General features: G+C 38.4%; 2 protein-coding genes across 2 annotated transcripts; one reads left to right on the top strand and one right to left on the bottom strand.

Moving 5' to 3' along the window:
* Positions 1–870: 870 nt before the first annotated feature.
* LOC108511071 (fructose-bisphosphate aldolase 3, chloroplastic-like) lies at positions 871–7,026 on the top strand. The gene is made up of 6 exons (XM_017841255.3): positions 871–1,064; positions 4,121–4,390; positions 4,502–4,611; positions 4,738–4,828; positions 5,928–6,197; positions 6,472–7,026. The coding sequence occupies exons 1-6, from the start codon at positions 912–914 to the stop codon at positions 6,748–6,750; spliced, it is 1,173 nt and encodes a 390-aa protein (XP_017696744.2). The 5' UTR covers positions 871–911; the 3' UTR covers positions 6,751–7,026.
* A 1,857-nt stretch (positions 7,027–8,883) lies between these two features.
* Positions 8,884–15,560, bottom strand: LOC103722697 (T-complex protein 1 subunit delta). The gene is made up of 2 exons (XM_008813383.4): positions 14,172–15,560; positions 8,884–9,564 (listed from the first exon to the last, which is right to left on the bottom strand). The coding sequence occupies exons 1-2, from the start codon at positions 15,404–15,406 to the stop codon at positions 9,183–9,185; spliced, it is 1,617 nt and encodes a 538-aa protein (XP_008811605.2). The 5' UTR covers positions 15,407–15,560; the 3' UTR covers positions 8,884–9,182.
* Between the last annotated feature and the right edge of the window lie 2,083 nt (positions 15,561–17,643).

The raw sequence follows: 17,643 nt of genomic DNA, 5'->3' as shown, positions 1-17,643 counted from the left end.
TTATTTTATATATCTTTTGTTTGTCAATATATTTTTTTGCCATTTTATTTGTATTTTTATATAATTTGTTAAATAAGTTTGCATGTTCAACCATTCAATCCATTATAGCAAAAAAATAATAATAGCTTTGAATCTTTATTTTTATTATTTCCTCGCGCATTGTGGAAGTATTTTTTTAATATGTTATATATATATATATATCCACAAGAAATATTCGTTGCGATATGGTTGGGAATGAGTCCAAATTCATTCAATTCACACGAGGAAGGTGGAGAGGGGAACACTATGCGGGGGGTTGGTGAGCCATATCCGATGAGTACCTAACCCCAAACTCGAATCAACTGTTCCCTCAAACTTTCTACTTGTCCATCGAACTTCTATAAAGACAAACCGTAAGAGAGTATACTAATCCTACATCGGAGAGTATCAATGTATCATCGACTAATAAGAATGTTCTGGAGGAGCACATGATCCGACCTCGCCTGCCGAACATGTCCCCGAGGTTCCAATTTCACTTTCCTATCCGTTCGATCACAATCTAGCGGGCCTTAACGACAAGGGTATTTTAGTAATTATATAGGTCCATTACAGGCTTTCCTCGTAGAGACCGCTGGCGGGGGACCCGATGAAGCGACGCTAAGGTTTGTTTCTTTCCATAGAAAAACTCCATGACAAACAATAACATGCCACAAACTTCACTGTTTTCCCCTTCAGAATGAATTTGGTGGGACCACTTGCCACGTACGCTCACTTTCTCGAAAGAAAGGTGGACGTAAGGGTTATTCGTTATAACGTTGGTCATGATTGTTTTCAATTTTTTTATTTTATTTTTCTTCGTCCTTCTTCCTTTCCCAGTTTCTCTATATAAGAACCCGCGTTGAGAGAAAAGAGGGAGACACAGACGGGTAGAGATGGCGTCGGTGAAGCTGAGTTCTGCGGCGAGCCAGTGGGTCAGCGGCCGGAAGCAGTTGGACCGGGGGGCGTCCATCCGGCCGGCGTTCAGGCGGGTCTCCGTGCCGGTGGTCAGGGCCGGGTCCTACACTGACGAGCTCGTTCAGACCGCCGTGAGTGAATTACCTAACCCTCATACTGAACCATCTTTTTCTCTGTTGCCCGTCCCCTTTATTTCTTTTGATGATCGCGAGATCCGGGGTTGGAATTGTTTGCTCGTGATCTTCCCCTTTGACCGGGATTGGATCTCTCGGTTTCGCTTTTTTTTGCCGGGATCGTACAACAGATTTCGCTTTTTCGTGGTTTTTTGGATCGTTTCGATTTTTTTTGTATTGATTTCGCTTTTTTTTATTTTTTTCGTTGATGGATCATGATTAAAGTTCTTTCCTGTATGATGATTCGGTGTTTTGAATCTGTGCGTAAGCTAGATATGCGCAGATTCAAAGAGGGTGCCTTTTTTATTATTTATCTTTTATTTTTAGTATGGTTTTGGTGGTATTGATTAGTTGTGTGAAAAATGTCATGTTAGTTAGGCTTCCTGTTTATAGTTTATATGAATACAAAAAGGAAAAATAAATTTATGTATTGTTAAATTATATCATGTGAGTACTAATGGGTTTTTTATTGTATTTTCTTTTATAATTACTGGCTATCTATTAGCAATCTGTGACTGGACAAGATAAAGAGGGGCAACGAGCAACTTAATTTCAAGCGATCAATTTATATACCATTTAGTTCAAGATCTATTTGTTTCTAGGAACGTTTGCTAGGACTTTTGTTAGGAGCTTTGAGAAGGGGGACAAAGAATAATTTTTTACCCCTGTCAAAATGTTTTATAACACAGAGAGAGAGAGAGAGAGATTTCGGGGGCATTTGTTCCTTGTTTTTTCGTTGCTTGGGATCTTTAAACTAAAATACCTCTATTGTTGATTGTTACTAGTTTTTAAGTTTCTAGAGATCTCTTTCATATATAAAAAATATGCTGTAATGGGTTCTAAAAATGAAACAGAATAGCTTTAGTAGCCTTGTGAGGATCCATGTGGGCTTGTGTTTAGTCCCACATTGGTTATTGACCGAGGAGATCTTGGTACTTATACAGAACCAAAAAATACAAATAATATCTTCTGGTTAGCTTTTTTAGATGAGGTCCATCAAAGTAGACCCAGTTTGTAGCCCATATAAACTAGAGGACACTGTAGTATGGGTCCATTCGAGCTGATTATGGATCGATCGTAGTGTTTGTGGTTGGATTTGTGGTACTTATAAATATATTTGCATGGATTTGAACCCTATGCATGGTGAGGACGTCGGGGCTTAAACAAAGGGAGTATGTGAGGATTCATGCAGGCATGTATTTAGTCTCACATCCGCTATGTACTGGGTAGATCTTGGATACTTATACAGAAGAACAAACCAACATAATACTTTCTAACTAGCCTTTTGGATGAGGTCCTAAGTTGTTACAAGCATGTTCATCCAAAGCTACTTGATGACAAGTAAAGACATCAATCTTTCTATTTGTTCAATATTTCTTTTCTAGTCTCTTTATTCAAAACAGTTGGGTGTAAGCTTACTCTGGTAGCTTGTTACAGATCTCGGGTGTTGTATGTTTGTTTGAACTAGATAAGTGAAGTGAAAATTTTTAGTTTAAGTTTGACATTTGATTGCCATGATAACCTTTGAAGCATTGAAATGTGATGAACATGACACAAGCGAAAATCATGACCTCCTCTACTTCTCCCAAGTTTCTAACACTGAATCATGTTATAAGTTACTTAAAGTTATTTTTGGGTTACTCTATAGAGAATTAGAGAATTGAAGCAGGAGAGAACAATGATAGAATGAATCATGCTGTCTAAGGTTTGAGGTAAAATAACCAAAGATAATCTATGAACTACCAAAAGAAAAAAAAAATGTCCTGTTGAACTCGATCCACCTTTATGGGAAGTTGATCACATGGTTTTAATGTATTGGAGATGATTTTGTATTGGCATGGCCTGATTGTGTCAGAAATCATTCATTTGTTTGGTTTTCTAGGGCATGTCTGTCACTTGATCCCACATGGAGACTTCTTTTATAAATACTGAGAATGTGGTATTATGTCGCGTAATGCAAGAGATTTCGAGAGCAACCTCAACAGTATTTGAGCTTGAGGAGGACTATTGCAAGAACTAGAGGGAAGGTCACTCTAGTTCTATCTCTTAAAAACTCTGGAGAAATTTCAACTTTCCTGGGAAAGTTTTATAGTCTTATTTTCTGCTGCATCAAGTTGGCCTGCGAATCTTTTGGTAAAAGTATATCATGCAAGAGAGTACCTGCTATGTGAGGTGGGACTCTTAGATTTAGATCAAAGATCTAAAAAGAGGTGGAGGATAGCATGGAAAATTGAATGTAAATAGTGAAAAGAGCTTTGAAGACACTTCATAGGGCATTTAAACTTTGATCATAATCCTAAGTGTGAACCAAGAAGGCAACTCCATTTGAGGAAAGGGCTTGTATTTATGTTATGTCCCATATTTCTGTTGTTATGAGTCGATGCAAATTACAGCAACTACTCTGTCATAAAGGAATGGAATTGTCTCAGGAAGCTCATAAGCTATGGATCAACTGATTTGGAGGACCGGTTATTCACTTGAAATAATCCACATCTCTCTTTCCTTTGATTTGTACTAGAGGCTCTCTTGTATAATGATGGGATCGTTTCAGTTCGTGCCATGATTTTGATTTTGATTAAAATGGCTATTATTGTTATGCTGATAGCTTTGATACATTTTATATGTTACTTTAACTATGAGATAGATTTAGTGTGTCCAGATCTTGATTATGTAATGCAAATTCTTAACTCTATGTTCAACATACTTCTGTTCCACCTTGGACCTTGCTCTTCTGTTCAACATACATCTTGATTATGAGATAGGTTTACCTTCGACCTTGCTCTTCTGTTCCCTGCTGCAATGTGGAATAGATATTTTAGCAGATAAGGTGAGAATTATTAGATAAAGATAGTTAAAAATGGATAAACCTGAGAAGTTCTGAAGCCAAATAAGCCTATTAAAAAAAAAAAAGAAAAAATCTGTCCATTTTTTACATATAAATGTTGAGCACTTCTACTATGCTTTTATGTTTTCTGTTTATCTCTGCAAGTATCTCATCAGTATGTTATTTGTAGAAATCTATTGCTTCCCCTGGACGTGGAATCCTTGCAATAGATGAATCAAATGCTACATGTGGGAAGAGGCTTGCTTCAATTGGGTTGGACAATACAGAAGCAAATCGCCAAGCTTACAGACAGCTTTTGCTGACAACTCGTGGTTTAGGTGACTATATCTCTGGCGCCATTCTTTTTGAGGAAACACTTTACCAGTCCACAACAGATGGAAAGAAGTTTGTAGATTGTCTGTGTGAGGAGAAAATAGTCCCGGGTATTAAAGTTGACAAGGTACTTCTGCAATAAGGGTTTGCGTCTGTGCTTAATTTTAAACTTGCTACAACCGACTTTAGAATTTTGTACTGATTCACATATATACTCTGTTTTTCTTGTCCTGCCAAGGGTCTGGTTCCCTTACCAGGATCAAATAATGAATCTTGGTGCCAAGGTTTGGATGGACTGGCTTCAAGATGTGCTGAATATTACAAGCAAGGGGCGCGTTTTGCTAAGTGGTTAGTCTAGATCCATTTTATTAGGCACCTTCATGGCTCTTTAGTTAATCTGTTCGTGGCTGTGGAATCGAAAAACAGTTTCTAACTTGATCACAGATGTCTAATATACTGCTTCAAAATTTGCAGGCGAACTGTAGTTAGCATTCCTTGTGGTCCTTCTGCCCTAGCTGTTAAGGAGGCTGCCTGGGGGCTTGCACGTTATGCTGCTATTGCTCAGGTATTGATTTTCTTCACATGCCTGTGAGAGAAGTCTAAAAGTGAGATTCCATAGGATGCAGCATTATGATCATTTTCATTTTTCAACCGTATTGCAGTTCTAAGATATAATGTGTTAATTCTTTTCAACTGTCAGTTGTTTCAGACCATTTATTTTTTTGTGCATACATTCATTTGCCTGTCCATGCATCGGTACCTGGTGCAGTAACCTGCCTTACTTTTTGAAAATAGAAAGAAAGAGAGGTTCTTTCTTCTTCTTTTTTTGATAACATGGATAGTATCATACCATTCTAGTATGAGGACAACGAACAAAGTTAGAAAAGAGAAAAGAGAAAAGGCGAAGGGGGAGGGGAGAAGACTCCAAACTATCCCACAATAGACTATCAGAATGTTGAGCAACGAAGGATGCCACCCAATTGGCAGCCCTGTTCACCTCTCAGAACATGTGTGACCCGAGTGTCCAGACAACCCCGCAGCAGGCCATGGATATTGGTTCTTTCTTACCAAACAGATAGATAATATGTTGTTTCGAAGTGTATAATGCTTTACTTCTGCAGAATCAAAGGTTTTAGTTTGTTGGGTGGTAGTAACCTACTCGTTTGTTCTATCTTACAAACTCGGAGTTAAGGAAAACATTCTAAGGCAATAATCGCTGATATCTAAAGACTTCATCAGGGTCCTAATTGTCAAGTTAGATTGACCTGAGGTGCACGGTTGAGTTCTTAGTTCTCAGCCCATTTCGTAGGATTTTAAATGCTTGCAGACAAAATATCTGTGGAAAAGAAATGAAAAGAACCCTTATATTTCAAAAGGTCGCATGCTCCAGACTTTCATAAGTCTATATTTGGTATAATAACGAACTTTTGTTGTAGATTTCCACACTATTGTTCAGCTAGCAGAAAATTTTCTAACATAATTTCTCAAGATCAAGCTTGAAAACTTGCTGGCTCATTTATTGATGTAATAGAGATCCCTTCTTTGATTTTGTACCGGCAGTTTCATCTGTAAACAATTAGACATCCACTCTTCTCATTATCATGCTTGTTAAGTGTATCTTTCTAGTTGGTCAGTATATGTTCTTATTGCTACTATATTTGCAGGACAATGGGCTTGTGCCAATAGTGGAACCTGAGGTTCTCCTTGATGGAGACCACCCTATTGAAAGGACCCTTGAAGTGGCAGAGAATGTCTGGGCAGAAGTATTCTACTATCTTGCCCAAAATGATGTGGTGCCTGAGGGCATTCTTCTGAAACCCAGTATGGTGACCCCAGGTGCTGAACACAAGGAGAAGGCATCTCCTGAGACCATTGCCAAGTTCACTCTCAAATTGTTGAACAGGAGGGTACCACCTGCAGTTCCTGGAATCATGGTATTCCACAAAACCACATTCTTTTCTAGTGTCTTCTTTCTGTTTAATCATGTCTATAGCATCTGCCACATTTCCTGTCTTGAGACAACGGAAATGTTCGAAAAATAATCTCACTGAGCAGCATCATATCTTTTGGTGGGCACTGGCCTTACAAAATGTGCACATCAAACAAACATGTTTTAAAACAATCAGTTTACTATTACAACTAGCCTGGACTTTAAGCAGTCGCTGAAGATGTTCCTCTAGTATGATAATAACCATGATCAATTTGCAGTTTCTGTCGGGAGGGCAGTCCGAAATGGAAGCAACATTGAACTTGAATGCAATGAACCAAGGCCCCAATCCATGGCATGTCTCTTTCTCATATGCACGAGCTCTTCAAAATACTGTCTTGAAGACATGGCAGGGGCGTCCAGAGAATGTGGAAGCTGCACAGAAAGCACTCTTGGTGCGTGCCAAGGCCAACTCTCTTGCTCAGCTTGGTCGCTACTCTGCCCAGGGTGAGAGCGAGGAGGCCAAGAAAGGAATGTTCCAAAAAGGTTACACCTACTAAGTCAGCTGATCGGCACTCTCCATGGTTTCATCTCGCACCTTTATCTTGGTCTAGGTAGTTATTATGGATTTCAATGAGTTGTTTTGAGTGAGGAATTGTTTCTGTTAGAGAGGGTCTACCAAATGGCCACAATAAGTACTTGTGAAGGCTGTTGTCTTCATTGTAACCATGAATGGCAACAACATATCTTTTAACTACTGGCTTGATTGAACAAATTATATTTTGTAACCATGATATTTAAGGGTGCAAATGATATTCAAGAACTCGATAACTCAACCCAATTATTTTATAATAATTTGATATTAATTTCAATTAAGTTTTCAATAGTTTTACTGGAACGAATTTGGATCTTATATCTAGGATCGGATTTGTTAAACTCGGATTTAGGCGATGTTCAAATTTGGAAATCGATTAACCCAAATACTAAGAAACAAAATATATATTTACGTAGTATATGTAACTGTAGGAATATAAAAGAACCAAAATGGTTACATGGCGTATATTAATCTCTTTTCTTTATATTTGGATATGCATCTTTTTCTCATGCTCTCTTTAATTCTTGCCAGCTGCTATTTTAGTTCTAAAATCTTGATTGATATTTAGATTTTTTATTTTTTCAATCAAACTAACATAGATAAAAATTTAAACTGATTTTTTTCAAAACCGATCATTTACTTTCCATATTGTGCTTCTTTTATTTTCATAGACTGTCTTTTAGTATTGGAAATTGCTACTCAAGTCCTGTGTTAAATTTGACTCAAAAGAAATTCAAATCTATACTTGAATCTGATTATTAACCGAATTTATATCCGAGTTTGAAGTTTACTTATTTTGAGGATCTGAACTTGAACCCGATATCTTATCGGATGTGGAAGAATGTTGCAGGATGTTGAAAGCTTTACAAAGATTACTACTTTCATCTTCAAGAATGTTGCAGGATGTTGAGAGCCGAACTGCAGTCCATGAGATCAGTTTTTGCATTTATTTAAATTATAAGGTGATCTATTTTTAGGCGTTCAAAAAATGTGGTTGCCATTCTAGTACAATTTTCTTTAAGCCTGATGGATGAGAGATTGTATCTTAAAACTGTTGGGGCGATAGCTCAGAAAATGAGGTGATCGGCCCGGATTTTGACCGACTAGTCCGAGGCTCGAGTTTTACACCTTGAGGGCAGTCAGTAGTCGGTACAGCCTTCCTCCCCGGCTGCAACATAAAGTTGAGTTCGTTGTTAACCATTCAAGATTTCAAGTTACCCAAGTGGACTGGGTGAAAAATTGATCGGGCGAACACTATGCAGGATAAAAAGAACGGTGATGGCTACGAACTGCTTTGAGTGACACTAGCCTTTGAAACTAGTTTAAGACTCAAACCAGCTGTTCATTTTAGTGCAACATTTCAACTCGGCATCATCTTGAAATGGATGGCCGCATGCAAGTTTGGGCATTGATCCTCAGATATTTTTAACTGAATTTGTGTGTTCAGCATGGCTTGCATTGGTGGTCAAAAACAAATACATGAAGCTAAACCAGAAAGACATCTAGCGGAGGACCATGCTCTTATAGTTTCAGGTATGAGCAATTTCCTCTTGCCCATTAAGACAATGAGAAGATGAAATCTCATGTTCATTTTCTGCAAATCGAACTGCCATGGGCTTGTACCAAGAGAAAGCTATTATCTCTTTCCAAAAAAATAGAAATTTAATGTTTATTATTAAGGCTAGGTAGATAACAGTGCATTCAAAAATATTCAAGATGGCTAAGAGTCAAACGGGTGAAGATGAAATGATTCAACCTTGCCAGCCCAGCACCAGCTAAAACTCCAAAGAATTTGGCACTCTGGCTCAGGACCATTTGAACATCAAATGCTAATAATTGATCTCACCTGCAAGACTACAATGGACTTGGGAAAAAAAAAATGTGGATGACCTGGCAATGCTGATGTCTGGGAAAAGATTGGGAAGGATGATCATGAGATGCACGATAAAAAACAATCTTAAGATACAAGGTAGAAAAAGGACAGCAGAATGTGGTCATAACAACAGGTTGTAAAGAAGTTATATGTTTGTTTTTACAAGATAAGCAGTTCTGCATTGAAATGCCAATTATTTGATTCTGTCCAGCAATGCATCTACCATATCAGAAAATAATACTTTGATGGTTAAGACACCAAGCATGCAACAAAAGCAAAAACAGCCATAGCTTCGCTTACATCTCAGCACTTCATACTAGCAGAGTAAGACAAAAAAGTGTTTGTAAAGGTACAAGGATTAAGAAGTCCCACACCAAAACCATGAAGCCAGAATATGCAGGAATAGTAAAACAACCACAACTACCACTCTTTCTGACATTTCATTCCATAGATTAGGAGGGTTTTTAAGCTAAACAAAACCATCTATGGTTCCAAACAACCACACCGGTTGGCATATCTCCATTCTACCTCACAGTGATTATGTCATCAATCTTCAAGATCATCCTCACACATTCGGTTGCTAGTGTAATTGCACTAGTACTAACCAATAATGGCTGCACAACATTCTCCTCCAATATGTTTGTTATCTGACCCTTCCTCACATTAATTCCAGTATTGATTTCACCCTGGGCATGCCGGTTCCTTAGCTCCGTCACGATGGCTATTGGATTTAGCCCTGCATTCTCGGCCAACGTGTAGGGAATGACCTCCAGTGCCTCTGCGAACTCCTTTACACAGTAGCTCTCCATCCCTTGCAGTTCCTTTGCCCATGCTCCTAGCTGCCTTGACATCTCAATTTCTGGTGCACCCCCACCAGCAATCAGAAATCTCTTATTCACCAAGCATCTGATAAGGGCACAAAAAAAAAGGATTAGATTCAGTTTAGATGTGATAAATGGACCAAAATTGATAGTTTTATCATTGAAACCTTGGGTATTTTTCTCAGAAATTGATCGCAAGCAGTAAAAATTTTCATGGATTCAAATAATTCATCCAAGTTGTTGCGCATAAACATTGGGAAAGAACATGTTGACAATAGGATATTCTATAAATGTGTGTGAGAGAGAAAATCCTACAAAGCAAACATAATCTGTAATTATAAATTCAAGAACAAATTTGAAGCATGGACATGTACATGACATGATATGGATACACCAATATGAGAAATCACTAAAAAAAAAAAAAAAAATACGACACACCAAGGATGTGACAATAAAAATAAATAAATAATATTTTTTTTGCACATGTAAGGCAGTCATAAAGCATAATGGGCTACAACGATAACATAGTCCATTCTCAATGTGAAAATATCAAGATCACAAACACAATCATCTACTGATCATTCAAATGCATATACTACAATTAGCCACACATTAACATCGGTATCACAAGTTCTAAAATTAGGCAACCATCATTTAAAGGTTAATATTCATCCTTTTTCTAATAAGAAAACAATGCCCTCCTTATCATTACCGGAGGTATGTGGGAAGCATCCAGAGGCTCTTTACTAGTTTTTAAAACAAAATGCTTGCAATAAATATCCAACACATAAGCTAGCAACATCCAGCAATTATTGGTATCATGGCATGCATTTCTAAGTACCCATGCTTCCTACTGCTGGAAGAAAAGAAGGGCCTCTGTTGGTGAAAAAATAAGGTGAAGAGGAAGTGTTAGGACTGAGCACCCGCTGGTGCAATGCCCTTAAAAGATGACCAAATATACAATGAGCATTGAAAACTGAATACAGCCACTAGGTCCAGCCACTGAACATCATAGAAATACTCTGGGCCATGTAATCTGGATTTCCACAAATCCATAAGAATACAGCATCATGCCAAAAAAAAACCCCACCAACCACAACGTTCTACTGAACTCATGGAAAGAAACTCCAAAAAACTGTCCGCTAATCATCACCTTACTCGGTAAGGGCAATTTAACATCAAAACCTTGGATTCCAAGACTTCCAGATGGCTTAAAATATAGACAGAGACTTGCATCATTAAAGCCAAAGGCTTCAGAATCTGCAAGAATAAGTGCATAGGAAAAAATAACACTCAACCATCTTTATGCACTTGAACATGTGTAATAAAATGTCGGGGAGGAACAATAGGGATCAAAAGGTATCTAGACCTCCAAACGAACCCTGTTCCTCAATTTTAAAAAGAAATGGGCATCCCAGTGCATGAGGCTGCCACCATTGTGAGATCTAGGGAGGGTCAAGTATGCCTTAGCCCCATGTGCAAAGAGACTGTTTCTATATTTCGAACCCATGACACTTAGGCGATAATGGAGCAACCTAACCATTTCGTCAAGGCCCGGTTTTACCCTATTTCTCAATCTGCATCAATAAATCCTCAAAATCAACTTATATCACTAAGTAAGCTTACCTTGGTCCACGCTAAACATCTGCGATCCAACATTCTCGATCCAATACTACCTTAAGCAGTCTATATAGCACAACAAACACAAACTGAAAAAACACCTGGCACGAGGTAAGCAAAGAAAGGCTCCATGACATTTGATGAAGCAACAATGCACAAGGCACCATAAGGGAACCAATACAGATAGGGGAACCAATACAAACATGCAACTAGAGGAGAAAAAATGAGAGAGAAATATATACATGTGTGTATTGAGAACAAAAACCAAAATGAAATCAGTGAAAAACATCTTCCTTTCAGTTTTATTCAATCATGTCGTACCTTCAATTGATTCACCAAATCTAAGCTGTTCATGTCAAATTTAAAACTGTAGATTCATGAAAACAGTTGGAACCAAAAAAAAAATCTCCAAGAGGAAGAAATTAGGAAAGGTAGAAGTGTTGTTAGGAAAATGTCACCGAGAAAGGACAGTCTTCAGGCCAAGAGACCACTTTTTAGCGATCAAATAAAAGCATTCACTAAGTATAAACATGCTATCATCATGAAAGCATTTTATCTGTCCTTATGAATGAATGCGAAGGTTCCCGGATTCTCAATTAGGACATGTTGAATCTGAAGGCTGTCCTAGAATAAGCAACTCAAAGCCACAGACCAAATGTCAATCAAAAGAAATTTGCAATCCAGGACACCTAAGCATGAAGGTTATCATCTTTATGCAAGCAGCTCAAATACAATTTTGCCAATGGGTACCTGATGATATCAAGGGCCTCACTCAAGACTGCACTAGAGGGCGTCAGAATTTATGAATGGTTCTTTGGAGGCTACGTTCACATAAAATATTAGAGAGATTCCATCATAGAACGAGAATTATAATAAAAAATGAAAAACATCTATGTTGTTGACACGATGAGCTTACATGAGAATTTGGCATCTGCAAGGTCCATCAGTTTTATCGAATTTTAATGTCTTGTAAGGTTAAGATGCTAATCCTTGGAGAGAAAGAGATTATAAAGGGGAAGAATCTGATGAGTTGGGGGTCTACTTCAACTTTAGTGCTTTTGGTGAGCTTCACTAGGCTCTTCAGAGTCTTCTATTAGATAAGTTACTCTTAATTTACTTAATGTAGAGAAGTTATTTCTTGTAATCTTCACCAAGGAAAGGGATGTGTCCACCATTAAATTTTCCCTCTTTTTGGCATAAAGTATATCAATGACCAAGGCCCTAAAGAAAAGAAAAGAACAAGGTAATTCAACATGCAACAGTAGAAATATTATGACGAAACCAATTTACAAGAAGATGATGAATGGAAGAGTCCAGGTACATTCACGAAAAAGCAACTCTCTCTATCCATGAATGCATTCCCTTAAGCAGGCTAAGCTGATTGTCAATAACTCATATTCATATCCATATGAATCACATCTTTGAAACTCTTTAATAGGAATTACGAAAAAGTCATCCAACACAATCATCAAGATTCCATGACATCCTTTGCTATTATTGGCATGCAACTAGAAATGAAACTAGATTTGATTATGATACCAGATTCCAGAAAGTGGTTGAATAAATTGAACAATGATAATCCACTGAGTGATGCAACCAAAAAATAGGAGAAAAGATAATTCTTGAAATTTAGGTGCTATCACATAACCTCTAAAACCAACCCACTTTACCTAGAGCCCCAAGTCAGTTGATGTCTTGAACATGATGCAACATCAAGTAGGGAAGACTAGTAATTCCCATTTGATGTACAAAAGAGAGCAAGAATCCTTCCTAAGGCATTCTGAGATTAACTCAATCAATACTCCAAGTGAATTTTGCCCCTACAACTAGGGGATCTGACATGATTTGTTTCATAAGTCACTAAAATACGCATTTCCATACAAATTCTATGTGTTATTTCCTGTTAAAAGAGAAGTAAATCTATTCCAACCACCTAACAATAGCACCACCATCTAGGAAAATCATCCAACTCCAAACTCATCATTGCGTAACCATTTATCATGAAAAACCTATGCAAAAGAATCATAATTAAGATCCAACTTGAAGACATATTTTGGATCTAAACATGGACGAAGAAGTTCTAGTCATGGCAATGCATCAAAGGAAATCATCAAGCATCTCAGACTAGTGCTGAGTGTATCTTACAAAATTTTTGAGAAAGATGTTTACATAATAGGAGAATATGATGACTGCATCGATGAGCATGTTTGAGTTTATATTGGTAATGAATGCAATTTCTTTTCAATATTTTTCTTTTGAATTAACAATATTCACAAGCTGAGTTGCATATAAATTCATTTAACATCTATGATTGATTATGGTAGATATGACACTGTAAACCCACACATGCCTTTTCTATAGGCACCAAAAATCAAGCAAATAATGAATCCATCGAAAGTCCAGACAATAACCATCTATTTCTAGATACTGTTTGAAACAAAGGTGGAAAACACTGAGAAATTAGGTAACCACACTTCCTACATCATATACATCGCATGCAATGATGGAAAAAAAAAAGTAAACTGCCCCATGATATAATGTTCCTGACCCATTTCAAGAGAGCACCTACACTAAAGTGTTTCTCCTCCCAAATATACTGCCTTCTATTCACTATTAAAAGACCCACATAATTTCAAGTTCACATTTCTTTCCCTTGTTCTCCCATCACTCATACGTTCAACATAACCTCAGACCAATTCCCATTTCAATTTCACACCACCATGACATCAGTTTTGTCACCCAATGGACAGCCACTAAATGACTACAGCTCAAGGAGAGATTCTGAAGTAAAATCCTGAGCACATTAAACGTCTCTTGAGAAAGACCAACCTGAGACCTCTCAGAAAAACCTCCCAAACCCTTCTCTCATCCCTCCGCAGAGCCATGCCCATCAACAGCCCATGCCATCAATGTAGCAATCATGAGCGCCAAACACCCAATCAAAAACTTTATTGCCACCACTCAGCCTCAGCACATTTCCAAACAAATAATATAATAAAAGAAGAAAAAAAAGGGTCGATTAATGACTGATTCAAAGAAGAAGCAGAAGGGAAGAGTTCTGTGACAGAGCACCTGACAACACAGAGGGCATCGTGAAGGCTCCGCTCAGCCTCGTCAATGACGAGCTGATTCGAGCCCCGGACAAGCACAATCGTGGTCCTCCCCATGTTCTTGATCCCCGTGATCTTCACAATCTTCCCATCGCCGACCGAGACTTCCTCCACCAAGTCAGCAAACCCCAGCTTCTCCTCCCGGAAATGCTCGATATTGGCGATAGGCAGGCAGTTCAGCGTCTTCGTGATGAACTCGATCTCGTCCCTCTCCACATCCTTGACCACCAAAATCTTGGCCTTGGCCAAGTAGTGCAGCGAGAGGTCAGTCACAGCATCCCTGAGAATGCTCTTCTGGATGAGAAGCACATTGCAGCCGGTGGCCTTAATCTTTTTCACCATCCCAAGAATATAGTTACGTTCCTCCCTGAGGATGCGGTCCATCTGAGTATAGTCGGAGACGACGATGCTCTGCTCGATGTCGGTCTTAGGTGGGGAGATCTGGAACTGGATGACGGCGATCTTCGCATTCTCCACACGGGCAGGGCCTCCGGCAGAATGGCTGGCCTTCTTATCAAAGACGAGGCCTTTGACAAGCTCGGTGTCATCTACGGTGCCGCCGAGCTTCTTGACAATCTTGACATCGCGGAGGTCGACGAGATCGGGGTGGGCGGGGTCGACGACGGATAGGACAGCGTCGACGGCGAGGGGAGCGAGGAGGGAGGAGTACTGGCTGACGACCTTGCTGTTGAGGGAGGTAGCGGCAGACTTGACGAGGGAGTCACGGTCGGAGAGGTCGAGGGGGATGGCCATGCCGTGGAGGACGTCGACGGCGCGGACGGAGAGGCGGTGGAGAGCGTCGGAGACGACAGTGGGGTGTATGCCGGCGGAAAGGAGGGAGAGGGAGCGGCGGAGGAGGGAGCCGGCGAGGACGACGACGGTGGTGGTACCGTCGCCGGCGGCGGCGTCCTGGGAGCGGGACAGATCGACGAGCATCTTGGCGGCGGGCTGGAGGACCTCCATCTTGTTGAGGATGGTGGCGCCGTCGTTGGTAATGATGACCTCGCCGGAGGCGGAGGCGATCATCTTATCCATGCCCTTGGGGCCGAGGCTGGTCCGCACCGCATCCGCCACCGCGCGGGCGGAGACAATGTTGGCCTGACGGACGTCGTCGCGCCGCTTGTTGTCGACGTAGCTCTCCGTCTTCGAGGAGGAGGCGCGGGCTGCGGGGACGGACGCGGTGACGGAGGCCGCCATAGGAGCACCAGGCGGAGGACGAGAGCGACGTCGGCGAAACCCTAGAAGAAAGGATTGTTCTAGAACCCTGATAACTCTGGACCGCCGCGAGGGAGGAGCGAAGGTAGGGTTTCCACTGAGAGAGTAGAGAGAGAGAGAGAGAGAGAGCAGGTAAGGTGTCTGTGTTTCGGTCTCTAGAATGGCCTAGCGGGCGGTGGGGCCAGGGAAAGAGTGCTTGCGAGTATTATTTCCCAATAAGTTAAGCTGAATATTTAAAAGTAATTTATTTATTATTTTTTTAAACTAGTCAGTAAAATTTATGAATTCTTAAATTGCTAAAAAAATACGTATAAAAAGTTTTGTACATTTCATTATGAATAAAAATGGGATGAATATTGGAGGAGTGATTTGAAATCATGGATTCATTTTTGTCATGTCCCGAAAATAGTGTTGAAACTTAGGAACTACTCATTATTGTATACCTAATTATATCGAATGTTTGTGATATTATTGTTTTGCCAAATGTCGAGTGACTATCTTTCCTCTAATTTTTTTAAAAAAATTGTTGTGATTTATTTGATCCGTCTCCTTAACCAATTTAGGCTAATAATGGATGAGGGCGAGTTTAAGAGCATATTTCTCAAAAAGAAAATAAATTCAGGATAAAAAAATATTAGTTTAATTAGAGACAACTTGAAGAAGATCAAATTATAATCATTTCTTTTTACTTTTAAGCAAAATTACCCAATATGTGAGCACCTATGTTTCTAACACATGGAGCAAAAGAAGTTTAACTTTTGAAGGAGATTTGTATGAACAAATGTTTTAGATAATAATCCAAGAAATCTTATTTGAAACATTAGATAAAAACTAAACAAAAAATGGCTAGTGTACAATATATCAATGTTTAATTTATAAGAGTTGCCCTTCAATGAGGTTGAGCATTGGCTTTGATGCGTAATTTTTTTAATCATTATATTATAATTAGCCCCATTTGAAAGCTCGTCATTGTATTTGCATACTCGCAATACATCCGAACTATTTGTGTGGAGGAACGATCTAATAATTTTTAGAGTTTAATTTTTATCTACTAAAAAATGAAGAACCGTGTTGAGAAAATGCTTTGACTCTTTATGATGCTTTAACCATGTCTTCTTGAGGTCGAGAAAACAATCATATTCTCAATTTCTAAATGTAACAAATAATGATGATATCAAGAATAAACAAGATGCAGTTATTCTTTTTATTGTTTTTGCTGTCCTCGTTGTTATCCTCATGGTTGTTGTTTAATGGTTTAGACCATGAATTGATTCATTGCATTAATGACCTAAATATACTTTACCTAGGGATAGTTGATTGAAAAATACAACCATAGGCTTCAAGTAAAACTGCATCCGAACAAAAAACAAAAAGTGCCTATATATCCTTACATACTGAGAATACATGAAGCATAGAAAAGAAGGCAGTAAAAACTATTTCCTCTTTCAAATTTCATCAATTAAAATTTTAGAAAAAAATATCTTTAGCATTTTTTGCAAAACCACATATCTCTCTTTGATAAATCTTCAACAAATCTTAATCAGGACAACAAAAATATATTTTAAAATTTTACAATAATTAATGAAGAAATAAAATAAGTAGAATAAGTAATTTAACCAGAAGATAATGAGAAAGAAGAAAGATAAATAAACTAAGATGACTAGTTAAATTCTCACTAATTGAATCTATCAGTTTGATTAGAGCCATATTAGTCCTCACCAAAACTTTCTATGTTTTCATGAACATTCCACCAGCTTTGAACAACCTTCGAAAGTTGCACAATGATGAAACAGTCACATCATAGCATGAATATTTATGGAGGAGATTTTCTAAGACTTTCACACTTTTCTAATTTCTGTGAAATAAAATTAATCTAGAAAACTAAATAATTTAGAAAAGTTTTAAGTCTAGTAAGATTTTTAAAATTTCTAGTAAGTGTTTTTAGAAGAAAGAAATAAGAAAACTTGGCTAAAATATAAGAGAGTATCCTTGTTAAAATTATCATGAAATGGTATTTTTGCATCTAATTGCAACTTTACAAGCTATAATATATTTTCAATAAATTGGCAACAACTCCTTCAATATACATTTGGAAATAATTTTACATTACATGTCATATACAAGATAACTAAATTATATATTACACATTATATATCATATTCTTGGGCATGCATCATTGGGCATATCACAAATATTTTGAGGAGAGCTGGTGATGGCTA

Source organism: Phoenix dactylifera, chromosome 9 (genome assembly GCF_009389715.1).
Source record: "Phoenix dactylifera cultivar Barhee BC4 chromosome 9, palm_55x_up_171113_PBpolish2nd_filt_p, whole genome shotgun sequence".
NCBI lineage: Eukaryota > Viridiplantae > Streptophyta > Magnoliopsida > Arecales > Arecaceae > Phoenix > Phoenix dactylifera.
This window is presented reverse-complemented; position numbering and strand designations above follow the sequence as displayed.